This window comes from Ornithorhynchus anatinus, chromosome 15 (genome assembly GCF_004115215.2).
Source record: "Ornithorhynchus anatinus isolate Pmale09 chromosome 15, mOrnAna1.pri.v4, whole genome shotgun sequence".
NCBI lineage: Eukaryota > Metazoa > Chordata > Mammalia > Monotremata > Ornithorhynchidae > Ornithorhynchus > Ornithorhynchus anatinus.
The window spans coordinates 21,834,306-21,861,608 of NC_041742.1; the positions used below are offsets into that span (position 1 = coordinate 21,834,306).

The window sequence follows — 27,303 nt, forward strand, 5'->3', positions numbered from 1 at the left end:
CTCCCCGGATTCTCGCCCTCCGCCACGATGAACAGATGAGCTCGCGCGGGGGGATGAAATTTAAATTTCGCTCGGGGGAGAAAGTGCTGTGCTTCGAGCCCGACCCCACCAAGGCGCGAGTCCTGTACGATGCCAAGGTGCCGCCGCGCGGGGCCAACCGGCGGGGGTGTCTCTGTCTGTGTGGGGGGGGGGCGGGGGAAGGGGTGGGTCGGGGGGAAGGGGGGGGGGGCGGATGCGGTGCCTCCTCGCCTTCCCGGGGCGCGGGCCGGACCCCGCGGAGGGCAGGGAGACAGCGCGCACGCGCCGTAGGGGCGTCTCGTGCTCGCTCGCCCTCCCGCGCACGCGCGGTGGGGGGAGGGGGGGGGGGAGACGGGCCCGCTCGTGCTGACTCTCGCGCCCCCTCCGTCTGCGCACGCGCAGCAGGGGGCCCGCTCGTGCTGGCTCTCGCGCCCCCCTCCGTCCGCGCACGCGCAGTAAGGGGGGGGCCCACTCGCGCTGGCTCAAGCGCCCCCTCCGTCCGCGCACGCGCAGTAGGGGCCACCACGCCCCCCGCTGGCTCAAGCGCCCCCTCCCGTCTGCGCACGCGCAGTAGCGGCGTCTCCTGCCCCCCCCCCCCCCAGTCTGCGCACGCGCCGTGGCGCAGAAGGCCCCAGGCTTTTCTGTTAAAAAGTTGGCTGTTCCCTTCCACAGCTTGACATCTCTTTCTTCTTCCTTGTTTTTCTCCTCTACCTTTCTCCACCCCAAGCTGCATATGCGGCCTGCACAGGCACCCTCTCTCTGCTCCTGCTCTTCTGTTCTCCCCCCCCCCCCTTCCAAGCGCTTACTGCAGTGCTCTGCACCCCAGGCAGAGCTCAGGAAATAGGATTGACTGATTCCTCTCCCCTCCCCTCTTCCAGCCATCCGTTGCATGTGCTGAGCGCTCATGAGTGCTGTACTGAGCACTCAGAACACCGCGCGGCGTGGCTCAGTGGAAAGGGCACCGGCTTTGGAGTCGGAGGTCAGGGGTTCGAATCCCCACGCTGCCCCTTGTCAGCTGTGTGACTGTGGGCAAGTCACTTCACTTCTCTGGGCCTCAGTTCCCTCATCTGTACAATGGGGATTAAGACTGGGAGCCCCACGTGGGACAACCTGATTTCCCCTGTGCCTACCCCAGCGCTTAGAGCAGTGCTCTGCACATAGTAAGCGCTTAACAAATACCAACATTATTATTATTATTATTACTGAGTACTGAGTGCTGGGTAGAGGACAATAGAATAGAGATTTCTTGCCCCCAACGAGCCCCCTCTCCCATTCCCCTGCTCCTACCCCCTTTCTCTTCTTCCCCTTCCCTCTTCTTTCTCCTCCACCTTCATCAATCAGTTGAATTTATTGAGTGCCGACTCTCCAGAGCACTGTACTGAGTGCTGGGGAGAGGACAGAGATTTCTTGTCCATAACAACGAGCCCCCTCTGCCATTCCCCTGCTCCTACTCCCTTTCTCTTTTTCCCCCCTCCGCCTCTCTCAATCCGTTGTATTTATTGAGCACTTACTCTGGGCAGAGCACTGTACTGAGTGCTGGAGAGAGAGCAAACTTTTTTTGACCACAGTGAGCCCCCTTTGCCATTCCCCTGTTCCTACCTCCTTTCTCTTCTTCCCCCTCTCTCTTCCTTCCCCTTCACCTTCCTCAATCAATCGCATTGAGTGCCTACTTTGTGCAGAGCACTGTACTGAGTGCTGGGGAGAAGACAGACATTTCTTGCCCCCAACGAGGCCCCTCTCCCATTCCCCTGCTCCTACTCCCTTTCTCTTCTTCTCCCTCCCTTTTCCTTCCCCTCCACCTTCAATCAGGTGTATTTATTGAGCACTTACTGTGTGCAGAGCACTGTACTGAGTGCCCGGGAGACGACAGACATTTCTTGCCCCCAACGAGCCCCCTCTCCCCTTCTCCTGCTGCTACCCCCTTTCTCTTCTTCCCCCTCCCTCTTCCTTCCCCTCCACCTTTCTCAATCAGTTGTATTTATTGAGCGCTTACTGTGTGCAGAGCACTGTACTGAGTGCTGGGGAGAGGACAGACATTTCTTGCCCACAACAAGCCCCCTCTCCCATTCCCCTGCTCCTACTCCCTTTCTCTTCTTCACCCTCCCTCTTCCTTCCCCTCCACCTTTCTCAATCAGTTGTATTTATTGAGCGCTTACTGTGTGCAGAGCACTGTACTGAGTGCTGGGGAGAGGACAGACATTTCTTGCCCACAACAAGCCCCCTCTCCCATTCCCCTGCTCCTACTCCCTTTCTCTTCATCACCCTCCCTCTTTCTTCCCCTCCACCTTCAATCAGTTGTATTTATTGAGCGCTTACTGTGTGCAGAGCACTGTACTGAGTGCTGGGGAGAGGACAGACATTTCTTGCCCACAACAAGCCCCCTCTCCCATTCCCCTGCTCCTACTCCCTTTCTCTTCTTCCCCCTCCCTCTTCCTTCCCCTCCACCTTCTTCAATCAGTTGTTTTTATTGAGTACTTACTCTTGGCAGAGCACTGTACTGAGTGCTGGGGAGACGACAGACATTTCTTGCCCACAACGAGCCCCCTCTCCCATTCCCCTGCTCCTTCCCCCTTTCTCTTCTTCCCCCTCCCTCTTCCTTCCCCTCCACCTTTCTCAATCAGTTGTATTTATTGAGCGCTTACTGTGTGCAGAGCACTGTACTGAGTGCCGGGGAGAGGACAGACATTTCTTGCCCCCAACGAGCCCCCTCTCCCCTTCTCCTGCTCCTACCCCCTTTCTCTTCTTCCCCCTCCCTTTTCCTTCCCCTCCACCTTCAATCAGTTGTATTTATTGAGCGCTTCCTCTGTGCAGAGCACTGTACTGAGTGCCAGGGAGAGGACAGACATTTCTTGCCCACAACGAGCCCCCTCTCCCATCTCCCTGCTCCCACCCCCTTTCCCTTCTTCCCCCTCCACCTTCCCCCCCCCCCCATCAATTGTATTTTTGGGGCGTGCAGAGCACTGTACCAGACGCTTGGGAGAGTCCAAGATCCAACAGTGTGGCAGCTACCTTTCCCTTTTCCTCCTCTTTTTACGCCCCTGCAGACCCCGCTTGGGGTACAGCGGGGCTCAGGGGAAAGAGCCCGGGCTTCGGAGTCAGAGGTCACGAGTTCGACTCCCGGCTCGGCCACTCGTCAGCTGTGCGGCTGGGGGCAAGTCACTTCACTTCTCTGGGCCCTCAGTTCCCTCATCTGTAAAATAGGGATTAAAAGCGCGTGAGCCCCACGTGGGCCAACCTGATGACCCGGTATCTCCCCCAGCGCTTCGAACAGTGCTCGGCACCTAGTAAGCGCTTAACAAATACCAACATTATTATGGGTAAACTTTATTTGGTGAGGATAAGGGCCCCATGGTTGTCTCCAAACCCACTTTTTCCCCTCCCTGCGTCCCCTCCTCCTCCCCACAACACCTGTGCAGATTTGTATATGTTATTTATCACCCTTTTATTTGTGAATAATGTGTATATCTTCGATTCTGCTGGAATTGACGCCCGACTGCCTGTTTGGTTGGGTTGTGAGCCGGCCGTGGTGCAGGGATTGTGGAAGCGTTCGTTCCGGAGTATGTATGGAGCGCTTACTGTGTGCGGAGCACTGTACTGAGCGCCTGGGATGTACAGTGCGGCCGCAGAATTGTGTATCCCAAGCGCCTAGTACAGGGCTCTGCACAGAGTAGGCGCTGGGGTAGAGACGGAGAAGCAGCGCGGCTCCAGGGGGAAGAGCCCGGGCTTGGGAGTCAGAGGGCATGGGTTCGAATCCCGGCTCGGCCACTTGTCAGCTGTGTGACTGTGGGCGCGTCACTTCACTTCTCCGTGCCTCAGTTCCCTCGTCTGTAAAATGGGGATGAAGACTGTGAGCCCCACGTGGGACAACCTGATTCCCCTGGGTCTACCCCGGCGCTTAGAACAGTGCTCGGCACCTAGTAAGCGCTTAACAAATACCAACATTATTATTATTATTATTAAGAGCCCGGGCTTGGGAGTCAGAGGTCGTGAGTTCCAGTCCCGGCTCTGCCGCTTGTCAGCGGTGTGACCTTGAGCGAGTCACTTCACTTCTCTGGGCCTCAGTTCCCTCACCTGTAAAATGGGGATTGGGATTGCAAGCCCCACGGGGGATAACCGGATGACCCCGTCTCTATCCCAGTGCTTAGAACAGAGTCAGAGGTGGTGGGTTCTAATTCTGACTCCACTACTTGTATGCTGTGTGACCTTGGGCAAGTCACTTCACTTCTCTGGGCCTCAGTGACCTCATCTGTCAAATGGGGATGAAGGCCGTGAGCCCTGTGTGGGACAACCCGATTACCTTGTATCTCCCCGAGCGCTTAGAACAGTGCTTGGCACATAGTAAGCGCTTAACAAATACCTATGTTATTATTATTACATACGATTGAATGAATGAACCCTCCCCGCTCAGTATTCATTCAGGATGCAGTAGTATTTATTGAGCGCTCACGAGTGGAAAGAGCCCAGGCTGGGGAGTCAGAGGTCATGGGTTCCAATCCCGGCTCCGCCGCTTGCCAGCTGGGTGACTTTGGGCGAGTCCTGCGCTGCAGTGTGGCTCAGTGGAAAGAGCCCGGGCTTGGGAGTCAGGGGTCATGGGTTCGAATCCCGACTCTGCCACTTGGCAGCTGTGTGACTGTGATGATGATATTTGTTAAGCGCTTACTATGTGCAGAGCACTGTTCTAAGCGTTGGGGTAGATACAGGGAAATCAGGTTGTCCCACGTGAGGCTCAGTCTTAATTCCCATTTTACAGATGAGGGAACTGAGGCACAGTGAAGTGACTTACCCACGGTCGCCCAGCTGACAAGTGGCAGAGGGGGGATTTCGAACCCATGACCTCTGACTCCCAAGCCCGGGCTCTTTCCACTGAGCCACGCTGCAGTCACTTAACTTTGCTGTACCTCAGTGACCTCATCTGTAAAATGGGGATTAACTGTGAGCCTCATGTGGGACAACCTGATGACCCTGTATCCACCCCAGCGCTTAGAACGGTGCTCTGCACATAGTAAGCGCTTAACAAATAATAATAATAATAATGGTATTTAAGCACTTACTATGTGCAGAGCACATGCCAACATGATTATTCTCTGGGCCTCAGTGACCTCATCTGGAAAATGGGGATGAAGACTGGGAGCCCCACGGGGCACCACCTGATGACCTTGTATCTTCCCCCCCTTCCCCCTTTGCGCTTAGAACAGTGCTTGGCACATAATAAGGTTGGTATTTGTTAAGTGCTTACAATGTGCAGAGCACTGTTCTAAGCGCTGGGGTAAATACAGGGTAGTGAGGTTGTCCCACTTGGGGCTCACCGTCTTCATCCCCATTTGACAGATGAGGTCACCGAGGCCCCCGAGAAGTGAAGTGACTTGCCCACAGTCACACAGCCGACAAGTGGCAGAGCTGGGATTCGAACCCGTGACCTCTGACTTCCAAGCCCAGGCTCTTTGCACTGAGCCACGCTGCTGAGGGCTTAACATATACCACCACTGTTACTATTATTACGTGCCGGGCGCCTTAGCCAAGTGTTGTCAGCTCCCCGGGCCCGAAAGAGCCGAAGCAGCCCATTTCCGGCGGAGCGTTCGGCCAAGGGAGGGCCCGGGAGCCGGTCCTGCAGGGCCACAACTGGCCCCCCCCCCCGGCTTGGGAAAAGGGGCCGAAGACGGGATTGGGTTGGGGGGGTTTTCCCGTTCCTAAAAAGGGTCCGGGGCAGGAGATGGAGGGCGGGGGGGGGGGGGGGGGGGGGGTCAGGCCTGGCTCTTTTCTTGATGGAGCCCACAGCCAGTGGCCACTGAGGATTTTCCCAACTCAGGCCAATCACCATGCATGGGGCGGATACTTCCTATCTCCCTGCCTACGCTCGGAAAAAAATCCCAGGCTGGAAGTCCTCGGCACCCCTTGGAATACCGGGCCCCCAGACGGGGAGAATCCCCCCCTTCCCTTAGGGGATCACCTGATCCTGCCCTCTGCCTTCCCAGCCGCCTGGCCGGCCAATGCCACTCACCTAATTCTTCTTTTTTTTTTTTTTTCCCCCCCCCTCCCCCCCACCCCCCTTCCTCCTTGCAGATCGTCGACGTCGTTGTTGGAAAAGATGAGAAGGGCAGAAAGATTCCAGAGTATCTGATCCATTTTAATGGTTGGAACAGGAGGTGAGCGTGCGTTTTGCCATCTCTTTCTAAAGCGAGCGGCGGCCGCGCTTAATCGAAAGCCCCTGCGTGTTTTCATTCTTGGAAAGAAATGCTTTCTTTTTAGTGCCAGGAATGCTGGCCGTTCTGCCCCTCCCTAAAGATCGGCCTGTTAGAAGGAGCCGCTTTTTTTTTTTTCTCTTTCAAAGCCATGTTTACTGTTCAGTCGCGATCTGTGGGCTTTTCATCGATGAAAAGTAATTCATACTGTGAAGAGGAAAATTAATCAGGCGCGTGCCACCTCTTAGGGTGTGTTTACCGTAGTATTTATCTTTTTTTAAAAAAAATAAACTCCTTTCTTCCTTAGCTGGGACCGGTGGGCAGCTGAGGATCATGTGCTTCGAGACACGGACGAAAATCGTAGATTACAACGTAAATTGGCAAGAAAAGCTGTAGCTCGCATGTAAGGATACCAGAATCGTGTCACAGTTCAGATTTTTCACATCTTGTAAAAGCAAAACAAAAATGCATTTTCTGGAAATTTCGTGTTGCTAAAAGCTAAACACATAGTTATGAACTTGTTGCGGTAGAAACATCATTTTTGGTGGATTGAAGCAGAGTAGAAATTTCTTAGCCTTGATTAATTGCTAAAATAATTAGAGAGTTTTTAAAGTATCCAAAACCTAATATGGTCACTGTTGATTTTCCTGAACTTCCCTATCCTTCCAAATGAGTCAGTCAGTGGACTAGATTGAACACTTACTGTGTGCAGAGCACTGTACTTAGCACTTGGGAGAGTACGGTGCCGCAGAGTTGGTAAAAAAACAAAATAAAAAATTGTTTCCTGCCCGCAAGTAGGTTATGGTCTAGAGAGGGAGATGGATGTTAAAATCAGTTACGGGTATGAATTCGAGTGCTGAGGGTGGGGAGAATATCAAGGGCTTGCAGGGTACAAATCCAAAAGTGGGGGAAGACCTCTTGGAGGAGTTGTGATTTTAATAATGTTTTGAAGGTGGGGAGAGGGGTGGTTTGTCTGCTGTGAAACGGGGAAGGAGGACAAAGGCAAAGAGTCGGTGGGGAGATAGAGGAGAGAAATAAATGTAAGATGGGGGGAGGGGGCAAGTTGCTCTAAAGCTAGTGGTAAGAAGTTTTTGTGTGTGGAGGTGCTTAGGTAGTCACTGAGAGGTTCTCGAGGACTGGGGAAACATGGACTGAGTTTTGGGGTTTTTTTTTGTGATTGGGGAAGCAGAGGGGAGGTGTGGACTGGAGTGGGGAGAGATAGGGAGAGTAGCGAAAAGGCCGATGCCGTGGTCAAGGTGGGATATGATAAGTGCTTGGATCAGCACACTAGCAGTTTGGAGAGGAAAGGATGGATTTTTTTGAGCACTTACTACAGTGCATTACATAAAGCTATTAGCAAAATCATTTTCCATTATTGCAGACTATTTGTCACCTCCTGCAAGATCATATTGAGCGTCATGATTCAGTGGGATTTGAACACTTACTTTGTGCCGAGCACAGTCCCAAGTTCCTGGGAGAGAACGATACAAATGGAATTGGTAGACATGACCTTTACCCACAGGGAGCTCACGGGCTAGAGGGGACACAGACAGGAAAATAAATTACAGATAGCTATGTACACAAGGGCTGTGGGGTTTGGGTGAAAATCAGAGTGCTTGACCGGTAAAAGACACGAGTACAAAGGCGAAGGCGCATTAGCGTTTGCGTTTGAATTTATCTTATCAGGAGAAGAAAAGGAAGGAAGAAGAGACGCTGCAGGTTGCCCGGTGTGGACTCTGTGCTGAAAAGCCTTCCTACGGAAGGAAAAGATGAAAATGAAGAAAATTGTGAGTTGATCATCATTGCGCATAGGCCTTCTTTATATGAGGTTTTTATATTTTGGAAGTGCGTGGCTCAGCTCAGTTACATAACAGTAATGATGATGGCATTTAAGCGCTTACTGGGTGTCAAGAGCAGTTATAAGGGCTGGGGGAGATGCAAGCTAATCAGTCCCCGTCCCACATGGGGCTCCCAGTCTTAAGGGAAGCAGCGTGGCCCAGAGGATAGACCGTGGGCCTGGGACCTGTTGCTGTGTGGCCTTGGGGAAGTCACTTGACTTGTCTGTTCCTCCACTCATCTGTAAAATAGGGATTAAGACTGTGAGCCCCGTTTGGGACAGGGACTGTGTCCTACCTGATTCCCTTGTGTTCACCCAGCGCCTAGTACGGTGCCTGGCACCTGGTAAGTGCTTAAATTCCACAGTTGTTGTTATTACTATGATTATCATCATTATTAATCCCCATTTTACAGATGAGGTAACTGAGGCGCAGAGAAGTGACTTGCCCAAGGTCACACAACAGACAAGTGGTGAAGTGGGGATTAGAACCCAGGTCCTTTTGACTCCCAGGCCTGTGCTTTATCCACTAGGCCCTGCTGCTGGTTCAGCAGAGGTGGATCGTAGACCCACGAGGGCAGCGTGGGAGCTTCACTTAGGCAGAGCGGAAGGCACATCACAGCTGCAAGCTTACGCGGGGTGGCACCCTCCCCGAGTGGCAGTTAGCTCTTGTTGCCTGGCTGGGATTTGGGGGAAAAAAAGTTCAAAGTGATTTCAGCCGCTTTTTAGGGTCTTCACGCCGGTCGGTGTCTCCCTTCTTGCATCTCCTGTCATCTATCCCTTTGGTTGGTTGGTACGGTTTTGCCGTTAGGCAGTGGCCAGTATGACATGGCTCGGGGTGACAAGTGAAGTATCCACATTTCCGTTAAATCTCAGTAGGGATCAAGAGGGGAATAACTAGGGAATGGAGTCAGAACGATCCTCCAAAATCTTCCCCATCCACCTGCCCAACGACAGGGTGAGAATTAAGTTGTTCAAGCAGAAGTGGATTTGGTCACTTTGGAATTCATGGACTACTGGAAAAGGGTAAAACTATCTAATTCCATTTATTTCAATACCACTTTCACTTTAATTTTTTTTTAAAGTGATGGTTAATACTCCAAGAATGGCCCAGAGAGACCATTTCCAACCCAAAATCCTGTGTGGAGTTAGGTCCTTGTCCATCTGGGCATATTAAATAAAATATGGACCCTTAATAACTAATAATAATTGTGGTATATGTTAAGCACTTACTATATGCCAGGCACTGTCCTAAGCGCTGGGGTGGATCCAAGCAAATTGGGTTGGAGACGGTCCCTGTCCCACATGGGATTTACAGTCTCAATCCCCATTTAATAAATAGGATTGAATGAGTGAATGAATTTTACAGATGAGGTAACTGAGGACCAGTGAAATGACTTGCCCAAGGTCACAAAGCAGACAAATGGCAGAGCCAGCATTAGAACCCAAGATCTTCAGACTCCCAGACTCCACTGACTAGACCAAGCTGCTTCTGCTTAATCTCATTACTGGATTTGCATGTTTTTTATTTACTTTTAGGCACACTTTATTTTTCTTCCTTATGTTATACAAGAATATGAGCCTTTTTCAGGGGTATAAGGTATTTGGTTGAGTATGATAAATACGTCATTAAGAAACTACTAAGAATTTGTTGTTAAAGGAGAATGTGTTCCAATTTATATATCCTTACAGCTCGTTGTGTATGCTTAGGTAGCCCGTATTTCAAATGCTTATTTTACTCTGCTATTGAGGCTCATGGACGCTCCCCAAAGCGCATATGCTAGTAGTATAGCGTGTGGAGGAATGGAAATAAGCAGAGCTGCGTTTGATGATCTTAACAAATTCAGAATTTACTCAGCCAGGTAAAAATAGAATTTATTAACTTCTTCTTCATAAAACGTGCCGGTTGCGGCACCACGGGAGGAAAGTATAAGGCAAAGTCCCTGCCCTCAAGAAGCTTAGTATGATAAGGTGGGAAAAAAATGTGGCATGAAATATATGAACTCAAGTCCTTTCTCTCTCCCATTACCCTTCCCTGTAACACTGCCTGTTTTAATCACAGACTATCTGAGGTTTTAATCTTCCCCTCCAACCTCCAGTCAGGTAGAAGGCTGCTATGGCTCCATGATGTGTTCCTGAATGTTATTAAAGAAAAGAACCCCCAAAATATTAAGAAACATTGGGTGATATCATTGTGTTTTTGTATATTACTGTAGATTTTTTTATTAAGTATTTTTAGCAACCATTTCAGAAAGAAATTTTAATAGAGCTGTAAGATAACAATATTAATATCCATGTACAGTTTTTCCATCTCCTCTTTTAACCAAGTGATGAATTAGAGAACTGAAGGATTGAAATGTCAAAAGACCTAACCAATTTTTTAAAATGTATACAAATATGTAGCTATAAGCAGCTCTTCAGAAGACAGTAGTGAAGAGACAGATGAGGAAATAAGAAGTGAAGAAAGTGACATCGAGGAGAAGACAGAAATGGTATTGTTTGGAAATTAATTGGAAATTTTTTCTGTAGTGTGTTAATTTATTTCTCCACTATGAAGAAATTGCACCCCAGCTTTTTTTTTTATACTGTATTGTAAAATTTTACCTAGACTTTTCAGAAGTCTTGTTTTTATAATGTCAGGAATATATTAATAGCTCTTTATGTCCATTTAAGCAATACCTAAGTATGTTTTCTCAGCATATGCAAAATTTTTGCACAGTTGTTTCTGTCAATTAAAAATATCCTTTTTGTCTCCTTATTTGGATTGAGATGGTTAATGACTGTCTCCTGGTGGATTCAGGAAATCACCCAGTAGTCTCTTTTTCTATTGCCCCTTGAAATTTATTGAGAACTCTCTACTTGGCAAATTTGTAGAAGGGATTAAATCTTACTAAGGTAGAGTAACAAACTTGTGGCCAGTGAGGAGCATAGGCCTAATCATCATCATCTTCATCGTTTGCATTTATTGAACGCTGTGTGCAGAGCACTGTACTAAGCCCTTGGGAGAGTACATCCACCTATTCTGATATAAGAAAGAGAAGACTGCTTTCACCCTGTTTTCTTCCTTTGCCTTTCTCCCTCTCTCCCTCCTTCCTCTCTCCTTCCCTCTCATTGCTCCTGAACTCCTTTCCTGAAGTGGTGGGAGGGAGTGTCCAGCTGATGGAAGTGGTAAATATTTCACACTTCAGAAGTGTCTCATGTTTTCTTCCGGTCAGACACAGCCTCCTGCTCTGTACTCCCAGTTCTCCTCTAGATTCAAGAAGCTTTGTCTGTAATGAAGTCAACAATATTCTGTGTTTAAGTAAGAGTTACATTGTGTCCTTTGGGGATTCACTGGCCCAAGCAGTGAATAGTGTTTTCTCTTGACCTCTCCTCAGAGCACTCATAACTAGGTCCTGTTATTAAGACTTCAGTGGCATAAAACTCAAATTTACCTTTTTTATGTGTTTGCATATAGTTTGATGACTGTCTGTCAGTTTGGCTCTTAGCAGATATTCCCATAATTTAAGAGAGAATGATAGTGTAGAGACTCCAGCGTGACTTCCTTCTTAAGGAGATGGAAATAACCAGAGGAGAGTCAGGCTCATTAACCTGCAATCCTATGTGTCTTGTTCCAGTCCTCTCTGGGATGAGAGAAGCAGCACTGCAGAGAAAAGAGGGTCTGATTCCACTGCAAAATCCAGTGACCAGTTTTCAGTTTCAGAGTTGCATTAGTTGGGTTAATTATATTTCCAGTGTACTCTGCCAAGTGCTTAGTGTGGTGCTTTGCACACATTAAACACTCAATAAATATGATTAATTGATTAACAAAGCATGTGCTAACCAAATGGGCATTTCCATGAAATTCATTGTAATCCTTTGTTCCACAAACACTTAGAACTATGTTCAGTCGAGAGGCGTTGTTGGGTGGTCGTAGAGTATGTTTTATGGCCGGGGGAATAGAGAATGAACTAGATTTGAGTGGTAATTTTTTCTTTTTCCTATATTACACTTTACCTCGGTTAAGGCTCTGATGAATCTAGCTGATGGGAAATTATTTTGTGACACTTTAGAAAGAAGACCAAGAATTTCACACAAAAAGGGACATGGAAGAAAGAACAATAAGTATAGAAATCCCTGATATTCTGAAGAAGAAGCTTGAAGAAGACTGCTACTACATTAACCGGAGAAAACGGGTATGCTAGGGAGAGATTTGTTTGGACGTCTTGTAGGGAAGTGTGGGGCCTGATGCAGCTGTACCACTTCTTTTAGAACGCATAACAGTGCAAGGATGAGAAAAATATCTTTCCATGCAAGCTGGCTGTAGCTTGCAAAAAGTTTTATAGGGTTGTGGTGCTGACATGGGGTAAATCATTTAGGTGTAATTGGAACTGTGAAAAAAAATGGCCTAAAAAGAATAGTATCTTATTGTTTCATGTGCACATTGAGTATTACCTTGTCCAGGAGACCTTCCCTGTTTATAACTTATCAGTGTTCTCTTGCCCCCTCTAACCTCCCCAAGAAATTGGGGACATGTCTCCCCTCCCCTCCCTACCTTTATACACTTTTATTGCTCCCCATGGCACCCCTGCTGAATCGCAAGCTCCTTGAGGGTGCAGTCATGTCTACTAATTCTGTTGTATCTTCCCAAACACTTAATTCAGTACTCTGCACTTGATAGACTCTCAGTAAATATTCTTGTCTGATTTTTATTATTTTCCATTCACAGCTAGTGAAGTTGCCATGCCAGACTAATATCATAACTATCTTGGAGTCATACGTGAAACATTTTGCCATAAATGCAGCTTTTTCGGCGAATGAAAGATCTCGGCACCATCAGACTACTCCACACGCCAACATGAATGTGCATTACATCCCTCCGGAAAAGAAGTAGGTGATTGGGCAGGGGTATGGGTGACTCTTGGTTACAAGGTAGAAAGAGAGAGGAAACGAGTGGAATATACTGTACCTGCGCCTGTGTCTCTGAAATCTGGTTCTATTTTCCAACCTTTATCTCCACCCCTTCTTTTTTTCCGATTTTATGAAGAAAAGATTCCACCCAAGAAATGAGGGAAGCATTTTCAAAATTTTTATTTTATAAACCTTCCATTATAACAGAACTCCTGTAATACCTTTTCCTATAAGAACCTTATTGTCCATATCCTAATTCATTTTTTTGACTGCTCCAATGTATTGTGGATTTCTCCGAGCAAGAAAGAAGCAGCATGGTGATGTGGGAAGAGCATAGGCCGGGGAGTCAAGAATTGAGTTCTGATTCTGACTCTATCAGTTGCCTACTTTGTGACCGTGGGCAAGTCACTTGACTTCTCTGTGCCTCAGTTTCCTCATCTCTAAAATGGGGATTAAATCACTTTTCCCTTTTTTTTTTAAAAAAAAAAAAAGGTATTTTTAAGCGCTACTATGTGTCAAGTATTGATCTAAGCACTATGATAGATAGAGGGAAATCAGATTGAATATAGTTCCTGACCCACACAGGGCTCACAGTCTGTAGAGGGAGAAGGATTTTATAATTATTATAATTATTATCATTAGGAAAGATGACCCACCTGAATACTTGTTTCCTTGACCTATGCTTCTGTCTCCATTGTACCTTGTTTATCCAGTCCCTCTTATTTTTACCAAGGATTTTTACAGCAAGTGGATTGCATTCTAGAATACTAGAGAATGGAATGCTATTGTCTAAGGTGCTTTTTCTTAGGTAGAAATGTATCGAGACCTAAAAGGTCAGAAAAGTAACCAGTGTCTAATGTAGCTGGGTCATGATGCAGCCTGAAATGCTTCCTCCAATTTTGTATAAAGTTGTAGTTCATACATGTTTTTCAAAACTAGAAAAAATTAAGAGTTAGAAACCCATGATAAAAATTACAATTATACGAGGAGTGGAACCCGTTATTATTAGCTTCTGGACTTCAGAGAACACACATTCTCACAATTAGTTTGTTTTGTTTTTCTTTGACAAAGCTCTTACTAGGTAACAACTTTGTTTCTGAAAGAAAAAAAGTAAAGGTTCTTTGGGGAGGTTGATTTGATAGTTTGTGTAATTACGGTATTTGTTATGTGCTTACTATATGCTAAGCACTGTCTTAAGTGCTGGGATAGGTCATCAGGTAGTCCCAACTGGGGCTCACAGACCTAGTCCCCATTTGACAGATGAGGGAACTGAGGCCCAGATAAATGAAGTGACTTGCCAAAGGTCACACAGCAGACCAGTGACGGAGCTGGGATTAGAACCCATGACTCTGACTCCCAGGCCCATCCTCTAGCTACTAGGCCATGCCTTCTAGACTGTAAGCATGGTGTGGACAGGGGTGATCTCTCTTTATTGCCGGATTGTACTTTCCAAGTGCTTAATACAGGGCTCTGCACACAATAAGTGCTCAATAAATACGATTGAATGAATGACAATTTGGGTACAGTAACATATTAGAAAGATTGACAGTGGAATAACTATGACTATTAAAGACAATTAGGAATTTTAAATGACGCCTACACCTCTCTTAAATATCAAAAAAGACCTTTCATCCTCATTTTCTCTAGAGTGATTTAGATTTTATTGAATTATCCTACTCAACTTTATTTTTGTGGTTCTTGATTACTTTTTCCCAGATTATGTGTAATTGCTTTGTGAAACCTCAAAAGACTCAGCTTTAGACTTCATCCTCTAAAACATAATCCTTCTTTTAAACTCTTTTTCCCCCACCCCTTTTCTCTCCTAGCGTTGAGTTGTGTAAGGAAATGGTTGATGGCCTAAGGATTACATTCGATTTCACTCTTCCGTTGATTTTGCTCTATCCATATGAACAAGCACAATTTAAGAAAGTAACTTCATCCAAATTTTTTCTCCCAATTAAAGAAAATGCAACCAATACAAACAGGTAAGGTGTATTCTAAACTCTAGTTTTAGACAATTAGTTCAATAGGAGCCAACAGGAAGATAATTCCTTTGATCTTTGGAATAGTTTTGCATCACTTAGTGATGGCTTTCTCTGGTATGTTGAAACTCCTTGACAAAATTTTAAATAGTTTTGCATTTTTCTCTGTTATATTTTGCTTTCAGTTAATGGTATTTATTGAGCTCCTGCGAGAGTACAGTATAATTGAGTTGGCAGTCATGCTATAAACTTAGGCTTAGATGCTGTGTATAGTTATCCTTTTACTAGATCCTGTTTAAGGGGACTGTTGTCATCTGAAAGTACTTTTACGGTCCTTTAATTTCTAATGTGACTTCAAAATGGAAATCCTCCTGATACGGTGGAAGCTTACTAGTCACATGGTTTCCCGTTAGGCTGTTCTCTTGGTCCCTTTCTAAAAATGGTATTTAGTAAAATCAAGTCCTTTCGTGTTTTTTTCTAGGAATCAGGAAGAACTATCACCAAGCCCACCTTTGCTGAATCCACCAACTCCGCAGTCGACAGACAGTCAACCTACTACAGGAGAGCCAGCAACACCCAAAAGACGAAAAGCTGAACCTGAATTGCTGCAATCCCTCAGGCGTTCTACCCGCCATACGTCTAACTGTGACCGGTTATCTGAAAGTAGTGCTTCTCCACAGCCAAAGAGACGGCATCTCGACACATCTGCTTCAATGCCCAAATTGTTTTTGCATCTGGAAAAGAGTAGGTGTAGTTAAATTTCTTTTTCTTTTTCTGTGAAGGAAGCTGGGGGTACAACTGATCTTAATACAGTTTTTTATAGTAATTGTAATTGTGGTATTTGAATGGTTTATTTAGTTTCTCTTGCTTTGTATTCCTAGAACGCATGTCTTAATTATTTCTCTCATTTTTGGTGGATGCGCCTAACTCTCTCTTCAGAGATCCCATTGTCTCAGAGGCCAGTTTAACGTATCGTCTATCTGTTTTAGATAATGTAGTTCTTGACTAGTGGAGTAGAAGATAATAATAATAATAATGTTGGTATTTGTTAAGCCCTTACTATGTGCAGAGCACTGTTCTAAGCGCTGGGGTAGATACAGGGTGATCAGATTGTCCCACGTGGGGCTCACAGTTTTAATCCCCCTTTTACAGATGAGGGAACTGAGGCTCAGAGAAGTTAAGTGACTTGCCCACAGTCACACAGCTGACAAGTGGCGGATCCAGGATTCGAACACCTGACCTCTGACTTCCAAGCCCGGGCTCTTTCCACTGAGCCACGCTGCTTGTCAGACTACCTATTCCTGCAAAATGAAATAGTTTTGATTCTGAAATGAGTTAGAATAAGACGAAGTGAAATTTCCTATTATAAAAGATAATGAAAAATAGTTGGCGTGTATATTACCAAAAGTATAAACTACACCTCTTTAAATGTTTAGTTTAGACTAAGCTCCTTGTGGGCAGGGGACATATCTTCCAACTTGGCTATATTGTACTCTCCCAGCACTTAGTACAGTGCTGTTCACATAGTAAAGGCTCAAAAAATGCCACTGTGTGATTTAAGAAGCTATTTAAATAGTTACGTGCCAGACGATGGTCTGTATTGACAATTACATTTCCCAATTCTCAATGCCCTGACCCCCTTCATTGTGGATTGCTGAAGGTAGAATTTAAATAAAGCCTAATGATAGTGAATATTAAATATCCATCCATTTTTGAGTGAATCAATCAGTATTTAAGGAGCGTTCCCCAGCTAAATTTCCAAAACTCCTCTCGCAGTCAGTGTTTCAGGCTATTTTTCTGAGCCCCGGTGACTCCTTTCTACATTCCAGTGACCCTTGCACACCTATGAAGCATTCTCCCAACCCTAACCAATGAAAGTCGAGTTGGGCTCAGGCTAAAGAAGCATGAGTGTCAGGCCAGGTATAATGCCCACACTTGGCATTGATTGATTGATTGGTAGATTTGGGACTGGGACACACTCGACCTTCTTCCCTTTCCAGGCTCTTCATTCCATTGCAGACAGTTTGTGGCAACATTGACATCCAGTGGTTCCTAGGTCCCCTATGTTGATTTCAGTAGAACTCTTAGAGCCTTCACAAATCTGGACATATGAACAAAAAATACAAAGGCTTGGCTGTGGATGTTGGCCGTATTTCCCCCACCCCCCCCTTAAATGTCTTCCTCCTCCCTGCAAATGATGGACAAGAGCTCAGAAAAGTATTCCGCTGCTTCCCTGTGTTGGAAAAATATCCCAAGTAAAAGAAAATCAGGTTAGGCTAGCCTTTTATTCATGTTGTCGCATCAAAAGGTCAGTGGCTGTTTGGTAGGCAAAGACAGAGACCTGAGGGTGAGTCCATCCTTATTTCCCGCTGGTCCCGCTTCCCTAGGTGACGCAGCACCAAGTCCCTCCCTCTAGTCTGACCCTTTCCCCCAAGTCCCATTTGTTCCTGTGTTGGATTGGCCTATCCACGTGCCGCTCTGCCCCTGTTTGTCGTTGTCATCATTAGCCTCTCACTGTACACCAAGTTCCTTCATTATCGGCTTTGGGTCATCCAGCGGACACTCTGTGGCTGAAGAAGTCTTCAGCAACCAGTCTTAAGCAAATGCAGGTGTTGGGTTTCAAGGCTATGGGTTTATGACCAGTAATTCACTGTCGACAGGGTTGCTGATAATTTGGGGTCTCAGGACTAAGCTGGCGGTCAGTGATGGGTTGTTGCTAAGGGTGCTGATAAGGTGGAACCCGGCCTTATCAGTCACCGTTTTCCTAGTTGGGACTCAACGCAATTAGTAAGTATGCATATTCAGTGACAGTGGGCTTAGCGTGCTGCGGTGGGAGGAGAAGTTTTGGCCGGGTTCTTCGAGCAAAGTTCCTTCCCTCCCTTTGCCACCCTTCAGTGTAGCAGTCTCAGAAAGTGCTACCAACTAGGAGGGTCCCCTATGGCATTCGCTCCACTTTGACCAAGAGAAGGGCATCCACGTGTGTAAGACTTACTGAGGAACCGCAGGAAAAGCTGTATGGTATGGATTTTAAACGTGTGGCTAACGTAGCCTTTACGTTTAATTTATCGCAGCTTGGTTTTGATGAGGAAAAGCTACATGATTATTTTTTCTTCTTCTTCTTTTGAAGAAACTCCTGTACATAGTGGATCATCATCACCTATAACTTTGACACCCAGCAAAGAAGGGAGTACGGTCTTCGCTGGCTTTGAAGGTAGAAGAAACAATGAATTAAATGAGGTAAAAAAAAAAAAAAAAAAGCTCACATTGGATCATCAGTAATTCCAACTTTTTTTTCCTTCTCCATTTTGATATTTCCTCTGAGAAACCTGACGAATCAAAAAACATAGCATTTATTGAGCATCTGCTGGGTGCAGTGCACGACACTAAGCACTTGTTGGTTAGGAGTGACTGTGTTGCTTTACATAAAATTATCACAGTACTTTCTCTCTCTTCTTAGCATTTATTTATGACTTCTTTAGATTTGCCTGCAGAGGTAAAAATCTCAGGAGCCGGAATTTCACATAAACACTTCGTTGTTGAATTATGTAAGGCAGTATGTTCAGGTTTGGAAAAGTAGATAGCGAAAATGTTTTTGCCTATCACTTTTAATGGTGGAGGAATGGGGAATTAATGTCTTCAAACCTAATAATTCCCATTTTTTTAGTGGGAGTTCATGAATTAAAGAAAACTAGGCTTGTTATCTGTTGTTAGCCATAGAAGCGTATGGATATAAAGCATCCGAATGTTCCGTCCATTAGCTTTTACACATTTTTTTCAGAGCTCTGAAATGACTGGAGATCCACAAAAGGTGAAGAAAGTCTTAGTTTTGTCCTTGTCCACAAGCAAATATGGGTCCTTGGGCACCACTGAATTTTGCAAAAGATTTTTATTTTTAATCCAACGATCAGCTTAAAATATTTACCAGCCTGGCCCTACTTCCTAAAGTGACTCACCTTCTCAGACATTTCCCGGTACCAACAGAAGTGGGAAGGCCAGGAACGTGTAGTGGTGCTTTGCAAGAAGAAACATTATAATCAGCTCTGTCATTCAGGTTCTCAGGACTGCGGCTCTTCCTTTACTTTGTCCTTCTTCGTTCTTGACAGGAGGCTCCAACATCTTAACCTCTCAGAGTTAGATCCCCATGAGTGGAAGCGAAACATTGTACAATGAGTGTTTTAGTCTTCCGGGGCCTACGGACATGACAGTTGGAGTCATTTTTCAACATTGTAAAGTTTGCAGTTAATTACAGTGCCTTTCTTAACACAGTAAACTGTTGTAAAAAACCACAAGGGACATGTTCCTCGTAACTCAGAAAATATTACTACTGGGCTTCCAGTTAGACACCAAAGATGATTTGTATTGAGCAAAATAAAGTGTCAGAACATTCAACAATAATGAGCTGAAGAGACCTGGAGTAGGAAGCCCTGCAAAAGATGTTAATAGAGATGAAAAGACAGGGCTGGTGAAATAGAGGCTGCAAAAATACTGAAAACCTGTTACAGTCACAGAGCGTGACTGTAGAGCAAGAAGAGTAGAAGACCCAAAACAGAGAGAGCATGCAATAAAGTAGACAATAATAATATTTGTTAAGCACCTGCTTTGTGCTAAGCCCTGCTCCCAAGCACTGGGGTAGGTATAAAGTAGGTTGTCCCCCGTGGGGCTCACAGTCTTAATCCCCATTTTTCAGATGAGTAACAGGCCCAGAGAAGTGAAGTGATTTGCCTGAGGTCACAAAGCAGACCAGTGGTGGAGCCGGGATTAGGATTGCAGGGTGTTGGTAAGAGCTGATAGAGAGCAAGTGGTGGTAACAAATGAATATTCAGCTCTCAGAACAGCACTTGGACAGGAATGTAAGGAAGGTGAGACTATAGTCAAGGTTTCAGTGTGATGTGGGCTTGGCTGTCTAACCCAATTTGCTTGTGTGCACCCCAGAGCTTAGTACAGTGGCTGGCATATGGGAGGCCCTTGCCAGATATCATTAGTGTTGTGGTTATTATTGTTAACAAGTATTAATTACAATTAATCATGTGGCAGAATCGCTTCTTTGAAGGAATTTCCCACAGAGGTATTCCGAACCGTGATAACACTGCGGAGATAGGTTTTCTTCTGGGGATTGGAAATTTGTTTTATAAAGTGACTGCTTTGCTGTGGTGATGTTGATTTATATAAGTAGATTAATGTATTTTCAATGGAACTATTTTTTTCAGGTATTGTCTTGGAAGCTCATGCCAGAAAATTATCCCCACAGTGATCAGCCTCCTCCTCCGTCGTACATCTATGGTTCCCAACATTTGCTGCGAATGTTTGGTAAGAAATCTTAGTCTCATACATGTTTTCAAAGGTTATTTTTGTAAATTTGAAATATAATTGTTAATTAGTGTTGTTAATTTGGAGAAGCTTCCATACAGTGAAATAACCCAAGTAAAACATAGTTTAGCTTTCTGGGGAATAGCCCTTTAATAACCCCCACAATTGGAATGTGAATTTCTAATTATAATGATTTTTGAGTCCATTACCAGGAGTGCGAAACAGTGGGAAAAGTTCAAAAAAGGAGAAAATTTTTGCAAGTATTTATAATACTTCTTAAAATCTAAATATTAATTGGAGACGGAACACATTTCCTTTTTGAAACCGCAAACCATTTGTTATTCTAATTAATTAATGCTGGCATTTGTTAAGCGCTTACTATGTGCAGAGCTCTGTTCTAAGTGCTGGGGTAGATACAGGGTAATCAGGTTGTCCCACGTGAGGCTCATAGTCTTAATCCCCATTTTACAGATGCGGTAACTGAGGCAAAGGGAAGTGAAGTGACTCGCCCACCATCACACAGCTGACAAGTGGCAGAGTGGGAATTCGAACCCATGACCGCTGACTCCCAAGCCCGGGCTCTTGCCACTGAGCCGCGCTGCTTCCCTGATTGAGTATAGTTGTCCCCAGGCTGTTTTAAGATGCTCTGGGAGGAGATTGGACTTGTTGCAAGCTCTAGGGTCTATAAAGTACATTGCAGAGTGATTTGCTAAGGTGGATCTGAGCAAGTTAATGGTTTTTCCAAAGGGCCAAATTCATCGTGGAGGAGGAAATTTATGGACTCCGTTACCATAATCATTCAGAAAAACATCAGCCGAGCTTTGAGCCTCTCCAAGGTGGTTTCCTTGACCACGCTAAGACAAGCAGCGTGGCTCAGTGGAAAGAGCCCCGACTTGGGAGTCTGAGGTCATGTGTTCAAATCCCGGCTCTGCCTCTTGTCAGCTGTGTGATGGTGGGCAAGTCACTTTACTTCTCTGTGCCTCAGTTACCTCATCTGTAAAATGGGGATTGACTGTGAGCCTCACGTGGGACAACCTGATTACCCTGTATCAACCCCAGCACTTAGAACAGTGCTCTGCACATAGTAAGCGCTTAACAAATAACATTTTTTTTTTCCTGGCTCCTTAGCTGGCACCTTCTGCTGGACACTTTTGTTAAGGTTATCATTATTGTTAAAATTGATTTTATTATTATTATATGAAGCTACTATATGTCAAGCACTGCTGCAAGTATATTTAACAAGATAATCGGGCTGGACTGAAAGGGTAGACAATTGGTCATTGTAGTTTAACCTTTTTTTAAGACAAGGTATTCTGTTTTATTGACTGTATTTTTGTATTTCCTCCAGTGAAACTTCCAGAGATCCTAGGGAAGATGTGCTTTTCTGATAAGAACCTGAAGGCTTTGGTTAAGCACTTTGAGCTCTTTCTGAGGTAACTTGCCAAAACCTATATAATCAAGTTTTTAAAAATGCTTTTTCTGTGATATAGGTTATATCTAACTACAGATGGCTGTATTTAGAATGGAACTGTTAGGCTTTCAGGTGTGGTCTGGGAAATTCACATTGGCTTAAACAGTTTTATACTGTGGTAAATATTCTCAGTGATATATTTTTAAGAGAGTAGTAAAACTGATGAAATTTCATACAGCCTAATTTGAGCGATTGTATTCAGTGTATTTGGTCAAATTACTTTTATTAGTAATCCCATTAGAAGAATCCAGTTTGAATAACTGTAAGTAGGCTAAAGATTGAATTTGAAGCAGTTGGTAGGATTGCCATGCTGTGTGACCTTGGGCAAATCACTTCCTCTGGGCCTCAGTTACCTCATCTGATAAAAGGGAATAAAGTACTCATTCTCCCACCCCTTTAGACTGTGATCTCTAGATAGGTCAGGGATTGTATCCGATTTGTTTATATTGCATCAACCCCACTGCTCAGGGGAGGTTTTTGGCACAGTTTTTAACAGATGCCATTATTAATTCCATACCACCAGACCTATTGTGATTCTAATGTTGAGTATAGTTATCCCCAGGCTGTTATAAAATTCTCTGGGAAGAGACTGGACTTCTTGAGAGCACGAAGGTCTATAGAGTACATTGGAGAGTGATTTGCAAAGGCGAGTTCGAGGAAGTTAATACTTTTTTCAAAGGGCCAAATTCATCGTGGAGGAGCAAATTTATGGACTCTGTTACCGTGGTAATTGGGAAAAACATTAGAGTATTAATAGAGTATATGTCAAGCACTGCTGTAAGCACTGGGGTAGTTACAAGGTAATGAGGCTGGACACAGACCCACTCCCATATGGAACTTACAGTCTAAACTGAAGTGAGGAGAATTTAATTCCCAGTTTACAGGTGAGGTAATTGGGACACAGAGAAGTGAAGTGAAGCCCAAGATCACACAGCAAGTAATTGGGCCGAGTTGGGATTATAGCTCGGGTCCTCTGAATCCCAGGCCCGTGCTCTTTCTACCAGGCCACTGACCTACCTCGATCTAGCCTGTCTCGCTGCGGACCCCTGGCCCCCGCCCTACCTCTGGCCTGGCACCCCTTCCCTCCTCAAATCTGCCAAGCAATCACTGTCCCTCCCCCTCCAAAGTCCTACTGAAGGTCTATCTCCTCCAAGAGGCCTCCCAGACTAAGCGCCCTCTTCCTCAGCTTCCCCTCTCACGTCACCTTGACTCTCTCCCTTTGCTCCCCCACCCCCCCCGACCCACAGCACTTATGTATATATCTACAGTTCTATTTATATTGATGCCTGTGTACTTGTTTCGGTGTCTTTCTCCTCCCCTGCTCCCCATAGACAATAAACCCGTTGTGGGAGGGATTGTCTCTCTTTCTTGCTGAATTGTGCTTTCTAAGCGCTTAGTACAGTGCTCTACACACAGTAAGTGCTCAATAAATACGATTGAAGGAGTGAATGAGACGGCAGTATTGGGGTATTTTTTTCTCCCCTCTCTACCTCAACAGGCAGGGTCCTAAACTATGCTCCATGTCATAATTTGAGGGTAGCTGGGTTTAGGCCTCAAAAGTAACTGGAGCAAGGTCCTAGTACACTAGAGGGGGCCAACGCAGGGAGAGGAGTTTGGAATCAGGGCCTCGACAGCCCGCCGACAGCTGAAGGACTCTAGTTGGGGAAGAAATCTGTGCTGGAGGTGAGGCCCAGGATGGTTCACAGAGTAAGGGGGAGAAGAGCGGGGGACAAGACAAGACAAGGCTTTGAAGATATTTGCTTACCGGTGGCAGGATTGAAAACTGCATGGAAAGCATGCAGCCTGGTCCTCAGTTCCTTCATGCAGTAGTACATTCTCCCTTAGTAATTACAGATCCAGCTTTAGTGAAATTTGATTATCTCCCTAATAGTATGTTGAAACCATTAGCTAGTGCTTCAGTTCAGGCTGAGAAAGAAGAAATTGTTCATTTCATGTAGTAGATAAAGCTGTAGATTTCAAATCTGAAATCAATTGAATGTCCCAACATCAGCTTTATAGCTTCAACCTTTTATAAAAAAAAGAAATATTATTTAGAATGCATTGGGCTATTTCTTAAAATACGTCGTCACCTAACATTTTGGATGCTCTTTGTGCATTTTTTCTCACTAAAGTCGTGCAATATTATTTGCCCTCTTATCCATCTGCCTGAGCAAAAGTAAACTAATTCATTGTTGTTCTTGTTGTTTTTTGTGCTATTTGTTAAGAAATTACTGTGTGCCAGGCACTCTACTAAGTGCTGGGATAAATACAAGTTAATTAGGTTGGACCCAGTCCCTGTCCTGCATAGGACTCCCATTTTACAGATGAGGTAACAGTTCCAGAGAGAGAAGTGACTCGCCTAAGGTCACATTCAAATCTCAGGAGTTGGGAGGTGATGTTGAGAACGGTACCTGATCGAGTAGGATTGAAACGGTCCTGGAAAGGATAGATAAAATACTGTCACTTCTTTTATAGTGCGGGGTTACATTCTTGAAGACTCTCACATTAAGGAAAGCTCCTGATAGGCTATGCATGTCTTGAGCAGCCTGTGTGTGCAGCCAACTGAAATCCCATCACAATTTATCCCGGGAGACACTCATTGGAAGAATGTTTCCTAACTCCCATCAGGGTTTTCTCCAAACACATCATGGGAGAACTGACTGAACTTGGAATACAGTTTCCCTTGCCCGTTATTTTGCTTCAACTCAGCCAACCTCTTGGCTATAGTGACACATTGAGTAGACACTAAGTTCCAAGATAATTAATCACTCAGTGGTATATATTAAGTGCTTATTTTATGCAGATCATAGGACTACTACATACCTATCATTTACCTGTGTTTGTATAGTAATCTTCATGACATTCATCTCAGCATCATAGCAGTGTTGTAACTGAATGTGAAGAAATAACTATCTCACAATTGTGGGATTTGTTCCAGATTTCTGGTGTGTTAAGACAATGACACCATCTGCTCTTAAAATCGTAGTCATAGGATGTGTTTTGAAAGTCCTTTTCGTAATAGTATTTGGCAAAGATAGTTCTCAGCAGTAGGAGTGAGCTTTTGTGTAGCTCTGTAACCTGCTCAGCTTTGTATTTTAAGATACCCAACTTACTGAAATCAAGTTTCTCCTTGTCAGACTTTATTTAAAATTAAAGAAAAAAATTAAAAGGAGTTGGGGGGGGCAGACCTGAGAATTATTCATCTGTCTACTTAGTTGTATTAATGAATTTTTCACTATTGATTCTTCAGAACATACTGGAATACAGTTGCGAGTTGTCTTGTATTATTCTGAGGCTGCTTACCTCAACCAGGCATAAATTTATCCATAATACACTGTTTAAGATAATGAGGCAAACTGCAGTTTTAGTTCCAGAATCAATTTTGATAAATATCTTTTTAGAGAAGGAAACCACTAGGGGCTCTCCTTAGCTGTTTTGGAATTTTCCAATGAGAAAAAAATTGATCTATTTTTCTTTTCTTTTTATGGCTGGCCAAGTATAGGACTTAGATTTGTGCGGGCCAAGAAGTTTTATGGCCTGAACTTATTTTGGGTTTTAATTTTTCTTAAGCATAAAACTCCAGTGAGTTGACTGACCCTATAGAAATAAAATCAATCTTTTCCAATTGAAAACATCTAATTTTAATGTTGCCAGATCTGCTTGGGTAATATTTAGTTTCATTCAGTCACACTTACTGAGCGCTTACTGTGCTAGTTTCTAAATGTTCTAAGTGTTTTGGGAGAATGCTTGCTCACTGTTCAAATAGGAAAAAATCATCTTGATATTTTTCTGAGAGAAGCAAGTGCGCCCAATGCTCTAGCCCAGGCATGTCAGACTCACTCACTTGAGTCTCAGTGGCAGAGACCTATGACCCGGATCGCTCTCCTTTAAGCACCTCATATCCACCCTACCATCAGCTCCACAACACTTTTGTATGTAGCCTTATTCTCTTCCATTTCCCTTACGAAATTTACTTAATACCTGACTTCCCCCATAGATTGTAAGCTCCTCGTGGCCAGGAATTGTGTCTATGAACTGTACTGTAATGATACTCTTGGTATCTGTCAGGAACTTAATATTTGACAAGCCCTGAACTGAGCGCTGGAGTAGGTACAAACTAATTAGGTCAGACAGAGCCCCTGTCCCACATGGTGCTCAAAGTCTAGAGAAGAGAGAAACCAGATTTTTAATCTCCATTTTACAGAAGAGGAAACTGAGGCAAGTTGTGACTTGCCCAAGGTACCCAGAAAGCAAGTGGCAAAGATGGGATTCATACCCAGATCCTCAGAATCCCAGGCATATGCTCTTAGAGAATCAGTGTGGCTGAGTGGATAGAGCATGGGCCTGGGAGTCAGAAGGTTGTGAGTTCTAATCCTGGCTCCATCCCGTGTCTGCTGTGTGACCTTGGGCGAGTCACTTAACTTCTCTGGGCCTCGGGTACCTCAACTGTAAAATGGGAGTTAAGAATGTGAGCCCCAAGTGGGACAAGGAATGTGTCCAACCTGATTAACGTTTACCTACCCCAGTGCTCAGAACAGTGTTCGGCACATAGTAAGCACTTAAATACTATTATTATTATTATTATTACCATTATCATTTCTACTAGGCCACGCTGCATCTCACTGTACTCTCCCAAGCATTTATTACAGTGCTCTGCACAGAAAAAGCACTCAAATACCATTGATTGGGCAGTATTATCCAGATTATGGAAAAGACCATAGAGTGTCTATCCATTGTGTTCATTAGGTACGTTTTCCTCTCCGGACGAATAGCAAATGGTCCATCAAATGCAGTCGACTCTAGAGCAGGTTGGAATCCAGTGTTTTTCTTGGTTATATTTAGCCTTTAGGAACATAATTGCATTGGTGACAGGCTTCTTGACAGATTCTCTTTTTTTCAAAAAGGTTTTACATTTGGTGATAACTGACATAAAACTCCTCCAGAGCTTCTGGAAGAGGAACTTCTATATGTCTAAAATGTTGCATCTAATGTTGGAGGACTCTCTCATCCCCGTTCCATGTCAGATTAAAGTTCTGTTTTGGAAGATTAATCACTTATGCCTTCTAGGCTGAATGTGTCAACATATGTTTAAATACAAGCTGTGGTCTAAAACAAAAATCTCTTTATGATTTTTTTCTTTATTCTCTATTTCAGGTTCTTAGCAGAATATCACGATGATTTCTTCCCAGAATCGGCATATGTTGCTGCATGTGAGGCCTACTACAGTACCAAGAATCCTCGGGCAATTTACTGAAATTCGTAATGGAGTTGTCGAAACTCTTTCTTTACCCTCAAGATATTTCTCCTTGGCTCCTGAAGCTGAAGAGCTGACAGAATTTTTCAGAAGAAACTGGCAGTTTCATTCCTTCGGCCTAGATGGACCACTTCGTATTTTGGAGATCTAGAGATACTTTCTGAATGACTCCATTGTTGCTTGTAAGCATCTCATCAAGGTGCCACAAAAAACTTTGGGCTGGCCTAATGCAGAGAAATGCAGGGTTGTTTTTTTTAGTGGAAGAGAGAAAGTGTATTGGTTGTAAAATGTTTAATAAAAATGTAAATAATAGAGGCTGTTTCCGCTAAAATAAAAGTTGAGGGTTTTCTTCCTGGCATCAGACATAA

General features: G+C 44.7%; 1 protein-coding gene across 2 annotated transcripts; it reads left to right on the forward strand.

Annotated features, from left to right (window-relative positions):
* On the forward strand, nucleotides 1–27,303 carry MSL3 (MSL complex subunit 3). 2 transcript variants are annotated; one of them, XM_029079912.2, is made up of 13 exons: nucleotides 1–137; nucleotides 6,079–6,161; nucleotides 6,505–6,600; nucleotides 7,884–7,984; nucleotides 10,435–10,523; nucleotides 12,084–12,206; nucleotides 12,740–12,900; nucleotides 14,748–14,906; nucleotides 15,385–15,647; nucleotides 18,031–18,140; nucleotides 20,111–20,210; nucleotides 21,559–21,643; nucleotides 26,836–27,303. In XM_029079912.2, the coding sequence occupies exons 1-13, from the start codon at nucleotides 36–38 to the stop codon at nucleotides 26,933–26,935; spliced, it is 1,572 nt and encodes a 523-aa protein (XP_028935745.1). In that variant the 5' UTR covers nucleotides 1–35; the 3' UTR covers nucleotides 26,936–27,303. The 2 variants fall into 2 exon arrangements, with proteins under 2 accessions (XP_028935745.1, XP_028935746.1); XM_029079913.2 differs by having other exon boundaries at nucleotides 68–124.

What these genes read in the sequence shown, in the direction of transcription:
- MSL3 (XM_029079912.2), top strand. Translation starts at nt 36, where the DNA reads ATGAGCTCGCGCGGGGGGATGAAATTTAAATTTCGCTCGGGGGAGAAA. An exon ending in TACATCCCTCCGGAAAAGAA is followed by an intron (nt 12,901 to 14,747) that starts GTAGGTGATTGG and finishes TTTCTCTCCTAG; the next exon opens with CGTTGAGTTGTGTAAGGAAA. An exon ending in GAAACAATGAATTAAATGAG is followed by an intron (nt 18,141 to 20,110) that starts GTAAAAAAAAAA and finishes TATTTTTTTCAG; the next exon opens with GTATTGTCTTGGAAGCTCAT.